At 42.2% G+C, this 18,006-nt stretch overlaps 1 protein-coding gene across 1 annotated transcript in view; it reads left to right on the top strand.

Annotated features, from left to right (window-relative positions):
- The window catches only part of LOC124783379 (phenylalanine--tRNA ligase alpha subunit), a 145,035-nt gene that overhangs the window by 69,418 nt on the left and 57,611 nt on the right, over positions 1-18,006 (top strand). Inside the window, exon 4 of the mRNA XM_047254057.1 lies at positions 10,314-10,535. Coding sequence (XP_047110013.1) covers positions 10,314-10,535 — 222 coding nt within the window. The remainder of the gene's footprint in view (positions 1-10,313; positions 10,536-18,006) is intronic.

An 18,006-nucleotide genomic window follows, 5' to 3' on the forward strand; every position in this document is an offset into this window, starting at 1 on the left:
TTCTACTGTTGTTGTTATTTTGAATATAACTGTTATTGTTCTGATTGTAATTACTGTTCCGATAACCATTATAGTAATAATTACTGCTTCCTTGCCAATGCTGCAAGTTGTTTCTCCTAATATTGAATGGATTTGTCCCAGTGTAGTGTGAATTGTTTCTTTGAGTGTTTTGTTGTGGTGTCGGAGGCGGATTCCAATAGCCTCCGTCATTTCTGTTGTGCGTACGCGAATTGCTTGGATGGATCGGATACAATTGATTGAAATTCCTGATCTCATCTCTGTAAACAACATCTATCTCATCAACATAACCAAAAAAATTCTTTATGTTGTCCTCGGACACTCCTATTAATTTATCATGGTAAGGAAATGGTAAGTGGCTTTTAAGTGTTCTAATTACGTCTGGTAAATCTACTGGTTTTGTCCAATATAATGTTTTGTCTAGGTAGCGTTCAAAGTATTGTCGTAAAGTCTCTTTCTTCGGGTTGTAAATTTCTGGATTGTATACTTCTCGTTTTCAACTTTGCTGTTCTGTGATCGACCAGAATTCCTCAAGAAATGCTTGTTCAAACTGTTCAAATGTTAAACATCGTCTTTTAATTGCTGCTCCCCACTTAGCTGCTCTTCCACGTAACAAATTTGTAACGTATCGAATTTTATCGGCTTCTAACCAATGTCTCGGGAAAATACCATCAAAAGAGCGGATAAAAACAATCGGATGCACTTTGTCTTTCTCATCACATGAAAATGTCTGAAAGTATCCATGTCGTACTAATGTTTCATCAGCTACTCCCGATGGTATTATGGGTCCTGCATTTTGTGTCAAACTGTGCATAGTATGTGGTGATGTCTGATAGTAATTTTGATCTTGTGGTAGCATTGAAAATGGTTCATTGGGATTTGTATCACTCATTGGTAATTCTATTTTCGGCTGTGTGATGGGTCTAGCATTATTATGATTCTCATTTATGTTTTGGTTGTCTGTTATGGGTTTTGGTATCACTGACGAACTTGGTATTACATTCTCTTTAAGTTTACGTACCTCTTTCTGAATATTATCTGTTTCTCCCTTTACTTGTTCCTTTGTTTTATCTAAAATGATCTGTGTCATTGTCTCAAACTTCTCATTTAAATAATCATCACATAATTTGCATTCATGTACAAGTTTTTCTGCTAGAGTTGTGTCATTCTTTAAAGATGCTACATCTGCTGTGTCTTCAAGCTTTTCTAACTTTTCCTGTAAGGATTTCTGCTCCAATGTTACATCATTTAATCTGTCTGAAAGGTCTGTAATCGTCAGGTCTAAGTGTTCTTGGTTTGTTTTTACGGAATTGTGTGACTGTCGTAATTCGTCAACTTGGGTACTGGTTTTCTGTTGTTCAAAAACTACTGTTAACAATTTCTCATTACATCGTTGTAAGTCAGTTTTTGTCTCGTCACTGAATTCCACAAATACCTTTTCTTGTCTCGTAACCTTGTCTGATAAGTCAGTAAATTTCCTTCCAAGACTACTGGTGGTTTCTGTCAAGTCGGCAATTTGTCTCGATTGTTTTTCAAAATTTTGTTTTATGTCCCGTGTCAGTTCATCGAATTAAGTGTCAAATTTCCCAATGTCACGTTTTAAATTGTCGTCTAAAGCATCAAATCTTTTGTCTGAAGTGTCAAATTTTCTGTTTTGGTCACCAAGTAACTTCAGAATCTGGTTGAGCAGGTCAGAGTCCTGTGTCTTAGTTTCGTCATTTTTTCGTGTCTGATTGATGTCTGGTTCTGAAGTTGACGTTGTCAATGTCACGTTTTGTCGCATAGTACTCACTCTCCATTCGCCTGTATATCTGTTTAAATATAGGGGTTGTTGTCTTAATCGATCCGGTAGAATTATGTCTTGAACATCCTCCCTATTAAGTTCAATATTCATTTGACTGTCGGACATGTTTTGCAATGTGTCACTTTCACTAAGCTCGTCCGCGGAAACAATTTCTACGCGTCTAGCGTCCATCTTGCGATTTTCATAATTAATTGCAAATAAAATTTTCCAATGGTAAAAAAAATATTTTTTTTTATATATGATATGTTGAAATCTGAAATTTCTCTTGTGGAAATGGATATTTCTAAATGATTTCTAATTAGAAATTGAATTATTAAATTGGCACTGAAATTTCCCTCTCACAAACAAATGACTGTGAATATGCTCTTCACTTATCATTTGCAATAATAGTAGTAAATCAATTTTAACTACAAATTGAAAAAAAATAATTTCGAAATAAATGGATCGGAATAAAGGAAGTACAGATGGCTGCTTGAAACTGGAAAAAATGTAAATTGCTGTACTCACCATTTTATTTTCAGTCTTATGTTGCAAATGTAGCGTCAAATATATAGTTTTCAATCCCAAATTTTTCTTTTGCGTCCGTGCAAATTATTTTATGGAACGTTATCCTTTTCCCTTTTTTTTTTTTTACCAAATTAATTTCCTCAACATGAAAATGTAAATTGACACAAATTAATAACAGGGAAAACAATATTGTTGTAAATTTCATGCACGTAACATTACAATTGAAATGAATGAGACTTAGTCCAAATTCATCTTCTGATGCTATTAAGTGGTTAAAATTAGATAAAATGTCCAAAATTTATAATAACTGCACTTGTATCAAATCCTAACTGCACTTGTATCAAATCCGAAGATTGCACGTCCTGTCACCAGGACGCCAATTGTAGTGTTACCTTTTTATTTTATTTATCTCTTCTTCTCATTAGCTATTGAAACAACATCGCTTTGTAATGTAAATTTTAATTTTCACATTACACTAACTACCGTCTCCTTTTCGCTAATGTGGCAGTCCATATCCCACACCGGCGGCCGAGGTCAGGACATACAATTGGGATCCGTGTTTGGTCACTCCTTAGTGACCTCGAGTCTTTGCCTCTTCCATCTGCTTTCCAGGTCCACCCACATACACCACCTTGGTGTATTCGTCGGCTGCAGCTTCGGCTGGACCTCTCACGATGGCAAAAAATTCAGTTCCTCCTGCAGTCTTGCGCTGCCAGTCTCTTGCTCTCCTAGACGCATCCCCTGACTCGGAGATTATCTATGCCGATGGCTCAATGGTTGGTGGCCGTGTGGGGTACGCTTATGCACATGCGGACTATGTAGACCAGTGCTCCTTGCCGGAAGGCTGCAGTGTTTACACCTCAGAGCTAACAGCGATTTTTCGTGCCCTTGAGCGTATTCGTACCTGTACTAGAGAGTCCTTTGTCATTTGCAGTGACCCTCTCAGTAGTTCAGTAGTTTGCGGGCTCTTGACCAGTGCTACCCATGCCATCCCATTGTTGTTGCCATCCAGGAGTCTGTTCACGCTCTTGAATAGCGTGGACGTTCGGTGGTGTTCATATGGACCCTGGGACTTGTTGGGATAACGGGAAACAAACTCGCCGACAAGTTAGCCAAAGAGGCTACTTGCAAACTGACGCTGGAGATCGGCCTACCGGCAACTGATCTCCGATCGGTGTTGCGCCGTCAGGTCTTTGGGATGTGGGGAGACGAATAGCGCACTCTGTATGCACCCAACAAGCTGCAGCGAGTAAAGGAGACCACGACTGTGTGGGGGTCCTCCATGCGGGCCTCTCGCAGGGATTCTGTTGTTCTCTGTAGGCTCCGGTCCGCCCCCGGTGGTGCATAGAGTTACCAACACCACATGGACTTCCTAGGAGGACTTCAGAATATTTAACTGCGAGAGCCACCAATGAACACTCAAGATGATGATGAATTATGTTGACATTGAAAGTCTTGTACTTGATGGAATTTGCTGTGAAATTAATATCACCTGAAACAGGTCTCCATAACTGAATCTGTAATAAGTGATCAGCATCTATAACAGTCAAAACTCATTGTAAAAAATTAGAGATAAAAGAATAATTACTGATCAGTATTTTAAGAAGAAACACATGCAAAGAATTTTTATGGTTTTACCACTCCAGAACCCTCCATGTGGCAACTGCATGTGAAAAGTGAATCTGCAGTGAAGTAGATTGAACTGGAAATTAAAATAGAAGAGGAGGTAGTCATTAAAAAATGGAAACTCCAGGCAGGAATATCAACAGTGTAGGAAAAGATAAATTAATACTTACCATAAAGATAATACACTAAGTTGCAGACAGGCAGTCTAGCCTGAGCTGCTGGAATTGGCGGTCATGTGTGCATGAGGTGTGCTTGCTTGCGTGAATGAATGGTGTGGATTTCTCTTTTTCCGATGAAGGTTGTGGCCAGAAACTTATGTGAAAGTGTCTTTTACTTTTGCTTCTTTGCAATGTAGCATGTTATCTTCACAGTAAGTAGCAATCTGTCTTTTCCTTCATTGTTGATACTTCAGTCATTAGTCTGACTTGATAGTAACAACCTGGTTTTAGGTACAACAGACTTTTTCGATGTAAAGGATCTCAAACGATTGAATGTACATAATATCCAATTTACATTATTCTTGATATATCATTGAGAATGTTTTTCCACATAAGGCTCTGCCCAAAGTATTCCTTGGTGTGATGTGTGGCATTGCTACAGCTGTGCTGATGTCAGTGCCTCTGTCACTGCATCAACACCACCACACGCAGCTGAATAAGTGCCCCCAACAAAAATTGCAAAATACAGCCAGAAATTTAATTCCCGTACATGTTGCATAAATAAATCATTACAAAATAGAATATTTATTTAACGGCAATGCTTGGTAACTCAGTACAACCATACAGTATGTTTGCTCACTCATAATCAATACTGAGAGTACAGGAATTTTAAATAAAAACAATATTCATGAGAGGATCTCTCAAACTAAAACCTCAAATTTCCTGTACCCTCTCAAAACACTTTACTGAAGAATATTTTAATTATGACTTGTTTCCTCAAGATTGAAACACATTTTGCTACTTCCATGTGACCAGTGTGGACAAAAATTAATGAATGCAGACAACACTCTTACCTATATGGGCACTGCAGTACAGTGCGCTAGGGTGGCCAACTGTGCAACAGAAAAGGAGCTATAAGCTTTGTCATTACTTAAAGTGAAGAAAAACTGAAGATTGGACTTAAAGTGAACTAACAGATTATTTTAAAATAACACTAAAGAATAACACAGGGCAACGAAAACTTTCTTTAAAATACTTTTTTTAATTTGATAACTGATCTTTATAGGTTTTTATGAGCTGAATCCAAATCTGGCCTTAATTTTTTTGCATCACTCATAGTTTTTGAGCAATATGCTTTTTATTATAAAGTTTAAAAATCTTGTACTATACAGTAAATGGGGTAATTAATGAAATCCTTTGTTACAACATAAGCATGGTTTGTATTTACAGTAAGCTACCTAAAACAATGATGTGTGTTAATAGAGGTTTCACTTGTCAGTAGCAATTAGTTTGTATTTTCTTTCTCTTTTTTCTTTGAAGCTTCTTTTGTAGATTTTTCTACGATGAGTCGCTTGCTGAACTTCTCGATGAAGTGATCAACAGTAGTCCTCTCTCGTGTTGGTGCTCCAGCGGACTTGGTAGCGTTTTTCTGTCACTTTAATGTCTTGCTGAAAATGATGTCCTTGCTCCTTACTAACATCTCCCATATTGTCTGGGAAGTAATCAAGATGACTGTTCAAAAAGTGAACTTTCAGGTTCATTAAATGTTCTAAAGTTTTAAACTTCCTTAACCTAGTAGCTATAATAGAACATATTCTGGCTCTTTTTCATATCCTAAGAACTTTGTAACAACTTACTTGAATGATACCCATGCTTCTTTCTCATTTAAGGTCATTTGGATTCAAAGTTAACATCAAACATCAATTTTCTAATGTCAGATCTGACAAAGACGCCTTCTTTTACTTCAGCTTCTGAAATGTGTGGAATCTTTTGGCAGAGATACTTAAAACATTGCCCATCTTTAGGCAAAGCCTTTACAAACTGTTTCATTAGGTCTAACTTTATATGTAGAGGTGGTAGGGGTACGTTTTTTTGGATCTACAAGGTTTTTGCATAGAATGTTCTTCTCACCAGGTTTTAAAGACTCCCTTACAGGCCAGTTCTTCCTGCAGCCATGTTGATCCCTAGCCCTATTGTCCCATTCACACAAGAAACATGGAAATTTGGTAAAGCTACCTTGCTGATGAAGGACCATGCATGTTACTTTTAGATCGCGACATATCATCCAACCATGAGTAGAATAGACTATTTTATTTAGCACTATTTCTAGGTTTTCATAGCTTTCTTTCATATGTACAGAATGTCCAACAGGTATAGATGCATACATGTTACCATTGTGTGATAAAACAGCCTTTAAACTAGTTTTGGATGAATCATTAAGCAGTCTCCAGTCTTCCTTTTTGTATTCAATACCAAACTCATTCATCAGACCAGGAATGTCTGAGCAGTACACTAAATCACCTTCTTGTTGTAAAAACTTGGAAAATTGCTTTTCTCTCTTTATATTCTTGTATATGCTGGTTCCAACTGACAATAAGTTCTTTTCTTTTAATCTAGAGCCAAGCAATTCAGCTTTTTCTTTCGTTAATCCCAGATGCCTAACCAAATTGTTAAGCTCGGTCTGAGTAAACAATTTGGGCTCCAGACTTTCTGTATTACAATGGAATTCATCATTATCTGGTTCATCTAAATCACATTGTACATCAGAAAATACTTTTGTTGTAGTAGAATTTAAATCATCTGGTGGTTCAGGAATTGTCAAATCTACATCATGTCCAATTGGTTGGATGGCAGATGGAAGATTAGGGTAGCTTATTATCTTCTTGTTTTTGACCAGTAATATCAACACTGCAAAAGTAGCAATCATCGGAATGATTTCTTGGCTCCCTCCATATCATAGGAACAGCAAATCTAAAGGCTTTTTCCTCCTTTTTGGACCATTTTCTAGAATCTTCAACACACACAATACATACCTTATGTGGCACCCAAGATTTATCTTGATCACCAAGTTCAGATCCAAAGTATGATAGATAAACCTTTTTCACAAAGCCTGTAATGTTTCTTTGATGTTTTTTTAATCACAGATTCACCACAATTATAACAAAAACCATCAGCAGAGTTTTTACAACCACAATTAGACATTGTACTGAACACCTGTACAGGAAATGGGAAAGTGAGTTTAGGTTGACTGTAAACGAAACACCATCCCTTACCACAAAAATAGAATTGACCTTTTTTTGCCAGCAAATGTTTTTCAGCAGTGCTACCAACGTCATCTACATTCATTAACCTCCTTTCTAAATTATGTGATGTGGGGTGTGAGTGGGGTACTGTCAAGTGGGCTGGGGGTGGGAGGGTGCATTTCTGTTTGCTAATGGTACTAGCTTGGTAGTAAAGGATGTTGTGTGCAACACTGGCTCTTCCCCATCTGCGTTGTGGGTACTGGACGCAATACTACACAGCGGGATAAGACTTGCCACTGGTGCCTTCCGCACCAGCCCTGTGGACAGCATACTAGTGGAGGCAGGTGTCCCTCCCCTGCGGTTACGGCGCCACCGTTTGCTGGCCGCTTATGCTGCCCATGTTTTTAGCTTGCCCGGGCATCCAAACTATCGTCTCCTGTTCCCGCAATCGGTCGCCCATCTGCCAGAACGTCTGCCCCGGTCAGGTTGTACGATCGCGGTCCGCGTCAAAGAGCTGCTCTCCGGGCTTAGTGTTTTCACTGTTCCACCTCCTTTCCGGGCCACTTTGCGTACACCCCCATGGTGTGTTCCTCGCCCTTGCCTTTGGCTCGACTTGGCACAGTGCCCGAAGGACTCAGTCCCTCCAGAGGCCTTCCGCCACCGCTTTTATTCCATCCTGGCCACGTATCAGGGCTCTGGCATTGTTTACACCGACGGTTCGATGGTTGCTGGTCGTGTCGGGTATGCGCTAACTCTAGGGGACCATTCCGAACAACGTTCCTTGCAGGATGGCTGCAGCGTTTCCACTGATGAGCTGGTTGCCATCTTTAGTGCCCTAGAGTATATCCGCTCCTGCTCAGGTGAGTCGTTCGTTATCTGTAGCGATTCCCTGAGCGGTTTACGAGGTCTCGACCAGTGTTTCCCTCGTTCTCGTCTGGTGATGGCTATCCATGAGTCACTGCATACTCTTGCCCGTTGCGGCCGCTCTGTGGTCTTTGTGTGGACCCCCGTCATGTCGGTATCCCGGTGTCTGTCGTCCTATGCCGACTGCGCATTGGGCACACACGGATGACCCACGGCCACTTATTGCGCCGTGAGAACCCGCCTCTATGTCGCTGCGACTCCATTTTATCTGTGGTCCACATTTTCTTGGAGTGTCCGCTTTTAGCTGTGCTCAGGCAGACGTTCGCACTGCCTGACACGCTCCCTGCCCTTTTAATTGATGACCCTGCTATGGCTGGCTTAGTTTTACGTTTTATTCGGGCAGGGGGTTTTTATCATTTAATCTGAGTGTTTCTGTTTTTTAGTGTTGATTCTGGCTTTTGGCCTCCGATTTTAAACAGAGTTTTTAATGTGTTCTCGGTGGTTGGCTTTTCCTTTTTTTTCTCTATGGTCGGTTAACCACAGTCACACTCTGTGTGATTTTAATTTGTTTTGTCTGATCTCTGTCGGCGTATTTCTTGTCCCGTGTCGTCCGACGTCTTTCCTGCTGTTCGTTTTTATTCTCTTTGGGTGGTTTTACTCTTTTGGAAAAAGGGACAGATGACCGTTGCAGTCTGGTCCCTTTAATCCCACAAACCAACCAACCAACACTGGCTCGGTTTCAAATAGTGCAGTTCATGACCTAAGTTCATGGCTTGTAGAAAATAAACTAACACTGAATTACATTAAGGTTCAGTTTTTACAGTTAGTAACAGACAATTCAACAAAACCTGACATTTTAATTTCACAGAATGGGCAAATGATTACTGAAACTGAACAGCTCAAATTTCTAGGTGTTCAGATTGATAGTAAACTGTCAAGGAAAGCCCATGTTCAGGATCTTGTCCAAAGACTTACTGCTGCCATTTTTGCTATTCGAACAGTATCTGAAGTGAGTGATTGTTCAGCACGAACATTAGTCTACTTTGCTTATTTTCATTCACTTATATGATATGGTATTATATTTTGGGGTAAATCTTCCCATTCTAGAAGGATATTTTTGGCTTGGAAATAGGCAGTTCGAGCAATAAGTGGCAGAAGTTCATGAACCTCTTCTCGACCCCTGTTCACGAGTCTGGGTATTTTTACATTGGCCTCTTTACATTGGCCTATCAAAAGAAAAAAAAAATTATATATATATATATATATATATATATATATATATATATATATATATATATATATATATATATATATAAAAAAACAAAGATGATGTGACTTACCAAACGAAAGCGCTGACACGTCGATAGACACACAAACATACACACAAAATTCAAGCTTTCGCAACAAACTGTTGCCTCATCAGGAAAGAGGGAAGGAGAGGGAAATACGAAAGGATGTGGATTTTAAGGGAGAGGGTAAGGAGTCATTCCAATCCCGGGAGCGGAAAGACTTACCTTAGGGGGAAAAAAGGGGTATACACTCGCGCGCGCGCACACACACACACATATCCATCCGCACATACACAGACACGAGCAGACATTTCTGCTTGTGTCTGTGTACGTGCGGATGGATATGTGTGTGTGTGCGAGTGTATACCCCTTTTTTCCCCTTAAGGTAAGTCTTTCCGCTCCCGGGATTGGAATGACTCCTTACCCTCTCCCTTAAAACCCACATCCTTTCGTATTTCCCTCTCCTTCCCTCTTTCCTCATGAGGCAACAGTTTGTTGCGAAAGCTTGAATTTCATGTGTATGTTTGTGTTTGTTTGTGTGTCTATGGACCTGCCAGCACTTTCGTTCGGTAAGTCACATCATCTGTGTTTTTTTTTCCTTGCAGTCATATTTTTTTTTTTTTTTTTTTTTTAACAATATTAGCTTATTCCCAAGAATAAGCAGCTTTCACTCAGTTAATACTCAGCAGAAATCAAACCTGCATTTGGATCAGACTGCCTTAACTCTCGTGTTCAGAGGGGTGTAGTATACTGCTGCATCCATTTTCAATAAACTACCAATCGAATTCAGATGTTTCCTGCTTCTTATTGTTCTTTCATAGCTGAGAGTATTGCAAACTTGTCTTGCATATGATCTAAGGGTAGCATGTCCATTAGAAAAGTACTTATCGGTACATACTGTTGTTTGTTTTAAAAGAATTACATGCTGTATATGTGTATAGAGAAATTACTATAGAATGTTAGCAACTACACATATAATTGCAGACAATAAAGTACACGAATCATTTCTTTGTGTAACTTTCAGGATATTAAAAAGCTATATTCTCAGGAAAGGAAATGAATTCCGGACATCTGTGAGTAAGCCAGAAACTGATTTAACATCAGAAATGATATCAAATGGTTCATGGAAGGAAAAATCTTTTAAGTCATACAATTTTGATGCTCTGGGTACGCCTCTTGACTGTGGTCATCTTCATCCTTTGTTAAAAGTACGAGCTGAATTCAGGCGCATTTTCCTGGAAATGGGGTAAGTTTATTTCACACTTATTCTGATTATATGTGTTGTATTCGCATGCATGCACGTGCGAGCGCGTGCGCGCGCGCGCGCGCCCGCGCGCGCGCGCGCGCGCGCACACACACACACAGAGAGAGAGAGAGAGAGAGAGAGAGAGAGAGAGAGAGAGAGAGAGAGAGAGAGCGGGGAGGGGGGGGGGGTTCCTGCTATATTTGCTATTTTGCTCTAGTTTCATAATAGGAGAAGAAAACAAATGTCACATGGAGCAAGATACAGTCTTTACTGAGAGTATAACACAATTTGTTGTTTGGGTGAAATATGGAGTATCAGAGTTGACTTGATTAGAGATACAATGCAGCATGTGAAGTGTAGAGCATTGAGGTTAAAAATGTTTATCTACAACCAGGGTGTTCATGTCTGTGTAGTAGGGTGGGTCAATTAACATTTGTCTCAAGTTTAGGAAAATGGGGGAAACAGGTTCGTAGTTCATGAAAAGTTTCAGGTCAGGTGAAGAAGCTAGTACTTTCTCCTCTCTGTTTGTTGCTGCTTGTGAACTAAATGATTGCTAGGCTGTGTTCTGTGATGAGAAATATGAAAAGTTCTAATGGTTGTGTTTGGTAATTCTTCCTGCAGGCATGTTAATATTGATGTTGTTAACTGAGTTGAATTGTGTTCTGAATTCTAAGTGTGTGTGTGTGTGTGTGTGTGTGTGTGTGTGTGTGTGTGTGTCCATCCATGAATTGTTTGAACTACCCTTAAAATGTGAAAATGTGGTTGATTACGGGAGAATGTTTTCACTATAGACCTTCGAAACATTGTGTAGAGCTACAGTGACCAATTTCTGTAGACGTAAGCAGGATTTCAAAGCTGCATATTGCCCATTGTTGAACTGGTTCCACAGTTACGTATGTAATTATTTACCCATTGCATGTTGTGTTGGATCTGTTGTTCTGCAGTGTGACCAATATTTTTGCAAGAAATGCCACATCACCAATTCTTGTAATTAAAATTGTTTCACCGCTATCTGTTAGTTGCACAAGAGAAAATAGTAAATTATTTTCACATTTCTTCTGTTGTTACTTGTACAATAACTACAGTTGCATAAATATTATTCACTTCCACCTGGTTGTTTCAAATAGACAATACTTTTCTCCCTTGATCAGTAAACCATTGTTTTTTAACTGGTGGTGGTGGTGGCAACATAAAACATAAACTGTATTTGACTTCTACGTCTGTCTCTTTCATCCAGAAAAGTGTACAGCAGAGGGCATACATATTTAGCATGCATCCCCCAAGATCGAAGGCAACACTTTATTTTTTGTAGAATTACCTGATACCCTTTTAACTTCATGTATTGTTACCATTACTTATGAAAGTGAGTGGAATTTATAAATATTCCTTTTGTAATGAAAGATCAGTTATTTACTAGTCTGGACATCCTAGTTCAGGACTATCCATAGTTTTTCCATGTTGTTTCTAGCAAACAGTAACAAGGCTTTCATGTACATCTTATTAGTAAACTGAAATAGACACCTGGACACACAGAAATTGCAATAATAATAATAATAATAATAATAATAATAATAATAATCCTTACTGCTGTGAAAAAGCAATTTTGTTTTCTCTCTGCTATGTTCTGACAGTTTGTGAACCTTCATCAGAAGTCATAATGTATCCAGGCAAACTTGCTGCTATGTCAAGAAGAGAGGGTTTCAGTATGATATGTGAAGTATTGCGTGAGCACGTCACTGAGTGGCTGGTTGCAGCATTGCATTAGTTTCAGTGGTATAACTAATATTGATGAAGATTGATTATTTTGTGTTCTTAATAATTGACGTGAATCATACCCTAATGTTCCTGTTATAACCTTTAATCACCAATAATTGCATGGATATTCAAACACACTCACTTATGAACAATAGCTGGTTACATGATAACAACTCAGTATCTCTCATTCGACTGCCGTGCCGTGACATGCGGCCGGCGCCGTTCGTAGCTAGGTGGTGCTCCCGCGCTCAGCCGAGTTGCGGAGCGCCTCTATCGCCGTTTGCGTGGACTGTCGTGGCGGCACTGTTAAATGTCGTGGCACTGTCACAACACTTTTCCCCACCTTGCAAACAAAAAAAAAAAATAAAAAATAAACACTCACTTCCTTGGAGACATCCATGGCCTCTTGTGAGGCCCCGAGAAGATCCCGCGGAGAGACACGAGAGTATTGTGGAACGTGTCTCCTGGACGAGATGATGGGTGAAAACTCCGGAGCAGCATCCATAGGTGTCGTGGACCTGGGGGTGTGCTCCAGCGAGATGGGTCCCGGACAAGGCGGCGTCACGACTGGGGCCGGTTCGGGTGTACTCGGAAGCGGTAGCGATGTCCGCTGCATCAACACGTACAGTAGAGCGGTAGCAGTGACAGGACTGGCTTCTCGGGCTGGTGGAGGCAAAGGAAGGGGCGGTGGCACCGGCGTGGCCACCACTTGTGGGCGCATCTGGTCGTAATGGCGAACAACCATGCCGTCGTCTGTATGTATTTCACAAAGCTGGCGGCCGCGAAGAGCCTTGACCACCCCTGGAATCCATTTAGGACAAGATCCATACCCTCGTGCCCACACGTCGGCGCCCACCGAGTATTTTCCCGCACTAGGGGACACAGCACAAGGCCTGACGGAGTGAAGCAGGTGCAGTAGAGTGCGCGGTTGGTGGCCATGCAAGAGTTCAGCAGGGCTGCGATCACCCAGAGGCGTGAAGCGGTAAGAACTCAGAAATTGCAGCAGAGAGTCATCTGTGGAAAAATCACTAAGGAATTTTTTCATCTGGCTTTTGAAAGTGCGGACAAGGCGCTCGACCTCCCCATTCGATTGCAGATGGAAGGGCGGTGCTGTAACATGAATCCCTTGTCCAGTAGAAAAATCACGGAAGGCCTGTGAAGAGAACTGGGGGCCATTGTCCGTGATGATCGTGGATGGAAGACCTTTTAGCGCAAAGATTTTGGACAAAGCCAGCGTCGTCGCCGCAGTGGTGGGCGACGGACATTGAACAAAAAACGGAAACTTCGAGAAGGCGTCAATCAACAGTAGCCAATAAGTACCGAGGAAGGGGCCGGCAAAGTCAGCGTGCACCCGTTCCCATGGCTGCGCCGGATCAGGCCACGGAGAGGGCGTTGTACGAGGTGCAGCCAGTTGTTGAGCATACTGACCACATGCAGCAACCATGTGGGCGATGTCCGAATCAATACCGGGCCAATAAACGTGCCTGCGGGCCAGGGACTTAGTCCAAGAAATCCCCCAATGGCCTTTATGCAACAGTTTGAGAACATCTTTGCGAAGAGAGGCTGGCACCACGACCCGTGGAGATGCGTCATCCGTGCCCAGAAGAACAACACCATCACGAACAGACAGACGAAGGCGCAAGGCATGGTAGTTGCAAAGGGGATCCGATGCCCGGCCCTTGGTCCTGTCCGGCCAACCCCGTTGAACAAAACCGATCACCTGACGCAGGACTGGGTCCCGCGCAGTAGCCGACGCGACCTGCGAACCTGTAAGTGGAAAATCCTCGACCACACGACGTTCTTCCTCATCAATGTGGAAACAGAGTAGTTCATCACGATCGAAAACCGGGTCGGGAACCCATTGGCAATCGCGACAATGTGTCAGCGTTGGCGTGCTGGGCCGTGGGGCGATAGTGAATCTCATAGTGAAAACGAGACAAGTATAAGGCCCAACGCTGCAGGCGGTGAGCTGCCTTATCCAGAAGCGACGCCGATGGGCCGAACAGAGAGACCAGCGGCTTGTGGTCGGTGATGAGGTGAAACTTAGAACCATACAAAGAAACGCTGAACTTTTTTAGAGCATAAATGATAGCGATCGCCTCCTTTTCGATTTGAGAGTAATGCCGTTGCGCATCGTTGAGGGTCTTGGAAGCATAGGCGATGGGTCGTTCTGACCCATCCTCATAACGATGGGCGAGAACAGCCCCTAGGCCATACCGTGACGCGTCAGTCGCCAGAACCAAGTGCTAACCCGGACGGAATGTGGCAAGACAAGGTGCCGACTGCAAATGAGCCTTCAGGCGGACAAAAGCCTGCTCACACTTGTCTGACCAACAGAAAGGAACGTTTTTGCGTAACAGCTGATGCAGAGGATGAGCTACCGCCGCTGCGGATGGAATGAATTTGTGATAATAAGCAATCTTGCCTAGAAACGCCTGAAGGTCTTTGACCGTGGACGGCCGTGGTAGAGCGTTAATTGCCGCAACATGCTGACGTAGAGGATGTATACCCTCACAGGACAAGTGGAAACAAAGATACACAATGGAGGGTTGGAAGAACTGTGACTTGTCCAGGTTGCACTTCAACCCAGCCAAATGCAATACCCGAAACAGTGAACGCAAATTGCGAAGGTGCTCCTCAGTAGAGGCCCCCATGACAACAATGTCATCCAGATAGTTTATGCAGCCGGGAACAGAAGCCATGAGCTGTTCCAGAAACTGCTTAAAAATGGCCGGCGCCCTAGCGACGCCAAATGGTAACCGCTGGTACTGATACAACCCACAAGGAGTGTTGACGACGAGAAATTCCTTGGAAGAAGCATCCAACGGCAACTGATGGTACACCTCCGATAAGTCAAGTTTGGAAAAGAACTGGCCCCCAGTGAGCTTGGTAAATAACTCTTCAGGACAGTGAAGAGGATGTGTCAATGAGGCTCTGAGCGTTGACGGTGGCTTTAAAGTCACCACACAATCGCAGACTCCCGTTTGGTTTAGAAACCACCACGATTGGCGATGCCCATTCGCTGGAGGTAACAGGAAGGAGAATCCCTGAAGCTGTTAACCTGTCTATCTCAGCCTTGACAGGTGCACGCAACGCCACCGGAATAGGGTGTGCCCGGAAAAACTTAGGGCGAGCTGTAGGTTTAAGAGTAATGTGGGCTTCAAAATCCTTGGCACGACCCAGACCAGCAGAGAACACGGACGAAAATTCAGAACACAATCCATCCATCTGTTGATACGGAATATCCTCAGATATGAGGTGCACATCATCATCAATGGAGAACCCGAACAATTGGAAAGCATCATAACCGAACAGGTTTTCAGTGCCCGCATGATCCACCACATAAAACGTGAGGGGCCTAACAACAGATTTGTAGGCAGTGGAAGCATCAAACTGGCCAATGATAGGAATTTTCTGTTTATTATAAGTTCTCAGATTTCGCGTAACTGGAGACAAGGGAGGGGAGCCCAACTCCAAATACATGTGAGAATTAATGAGAGTTACTGCAGAGCCAGTGTCCACTTGCATGCGAATGTCTTTATCCAGAACATGAACAGTAACAAACAACTTATCTGTTTGAGAAAGCACACAGTTAACATCCATGTCCGATGCCTCGTCCTCGTCGACAGAAACTTTAGGGGACTGACACACAGAAGCAATGTGGCCTTTTTTCCTACATGAATTACACGTGGCCCAACGTTTTGGACACGCGGCCCTGTCATGCTGTACGAAACAACATGGACAAGAAGGAAGTGCGGAACGAATCTGCTTCTGTGGTTGCTGTTTTCGCTGCGAGCGTTGCAGCCCAACGCGACGTTGTATATGCGAGTGAACCGCGCCACATCTTCGTTCTCCTGTGAAACAGGCAAATTGTCCGTGTCGAAAGTTGACTGTACAGCACCTACATCACACCATGCGTCTATTTGCGCGCCAGCAGCGTGAGACACTTCAAAGGATTGAGCGATGCTTAGAACTTCCGACGACGACGGGTTTGGCAGTTGTAGGGCATGTTGCCGAACTTCTTTATCCGGAGCAAGCCGTAGAATAGCATCCCTAACCATTGAATCAGCATAAGACTCATGATGAGTGTCCGTGACAAACTGACATTTCCTACTCATACCGTGTAGTTCCGCCGCCCAAGCCCGGTAAGATTGATGGGGCTGTTTACGACACCGGTAGAACGCCACGCGAGCGGCAGCGACGTGGGTGTTTTTGCGATAGTAGGTAGACAATAAGTCACACATTTCTTGGAAGGACAGGGAGGCAGGTTCCCGCAGAGGGGCTAACTGAGATAGCAGCTGATAGATCCATGGGGAAATCTAAGATAGAAATAACGACTTACACATAGGAGCGCCGACAACGCCGAAAGTCAAGAAGTGTTGCCGCAAACGCTTCTCATAATCCTCCCAGTCTTCAGTGGCCTCGTCGTAAGGAAGGAATGGAGGCAGAGAAGAGGAAGACAGACGATGAGTAAGTGACGTCGACAATGCCTGAATAGCAGCCGTCAGCTGTGTTTGTTGTTCAGTGAGCGTTTGCATAAGCTGTTCCATGTCTGCCCCGTCACGAACGCACAAATCCACAACGCAGTGAAAATATTCGACCGCGTCACCAAAAAGTGTTGTAACCTTTAATCACCAATAATTGTGTGGACATTCAAACACACTCACTTATGAACAATAGCTGGTTACATGATAACAACTCAGTATCTCTCATTCGACTGCCGTGCCGTGACATGCGGACGGCGCCGTTCGTAGCTAGGTGGCGCTCCCATGCTCAGCCGAGTTGCAGAGCACCTCTATCGCCGTTTGCGCGGACTGTCGTGGCGGCACTGTTAAATGTCGTGGAACTGTCACAACAGTTCCATTTTGCAGCTGTAATATGCACACAATCAGACTTCTATTACTTTTACAAGTCCTTGGAAAATTGATTTCCTTAGTTCAAAAGTTCAGTTTGTATAAATTGTAAGATTACTTTTGTTAGTGCTGTATCATTTAATAAATTATTCAAAATTTGTTTTATTGCTTATTTGTAAAAGATCTCTATCATATCCCAAACAACTCTAGATGCATTATTGTGAGTCAGGAAAATTGATGTCAGAATGTAGACTTCACATTAAGTGTCAACACAGTCAAGACTGCATAAAGTAAATTGAGAAATGAAATAATCTTCTTGCATGTTTTGTTTAATGAAACTTAAATATGTTGTAGAATACTGCTGCAACTAAATGGTCAAAGTACAGTGTGTTGAATGAAGACACTCATGATGTTGTGGAACTTATACATAATCTCTTTTTTGCCTGCCATCTTAATTTTAACATTAAAAATAAAGATTATTTTCACACATTCTGTGGATCATTTAATTTGATTCATGTATTACATTATTGATTGATGTCTTCTGCACAGCCATAGTAGACAGGGTCCCAGATAGACTTTTGTGTCACATTGTTGATGCAAACTAATTCTCCCCTTTGCTTACCAGTAACATGAAATAGAAAATCAGTAAACATTCATCATTATATGTATCAGAACATACAAAACAAAATAGTTTGTTTCTTACAAAGTTTTAAACACTTCATCTGCAATTGCTCTGGTTTAAATGCTGTGAGGCTAGGGCCTCCCGTCGGGTAGACCGTTTGCCTGGTGCAAGTATTTTGAGTTGGCACCACTTCGGCGACTTGTGTGTCTATGGGGATGAAATGATGATGATGATGATGATG

This window comes from Schistocerca piceifrons, chromosome 1 (genome assembly GCF_021461385.2).
Source record: "Schistocerca piceifrons isolate TAMUIC-IGC-003096 chromosome 1, iqSchPice1.1, whole genome shotgun sequence".
NCBI lineage: Eukaryota > Metazoa > Arthropoda > Insecta > Orthoptera > Acrididae > Schistocerca > Schistocerca piceifrons.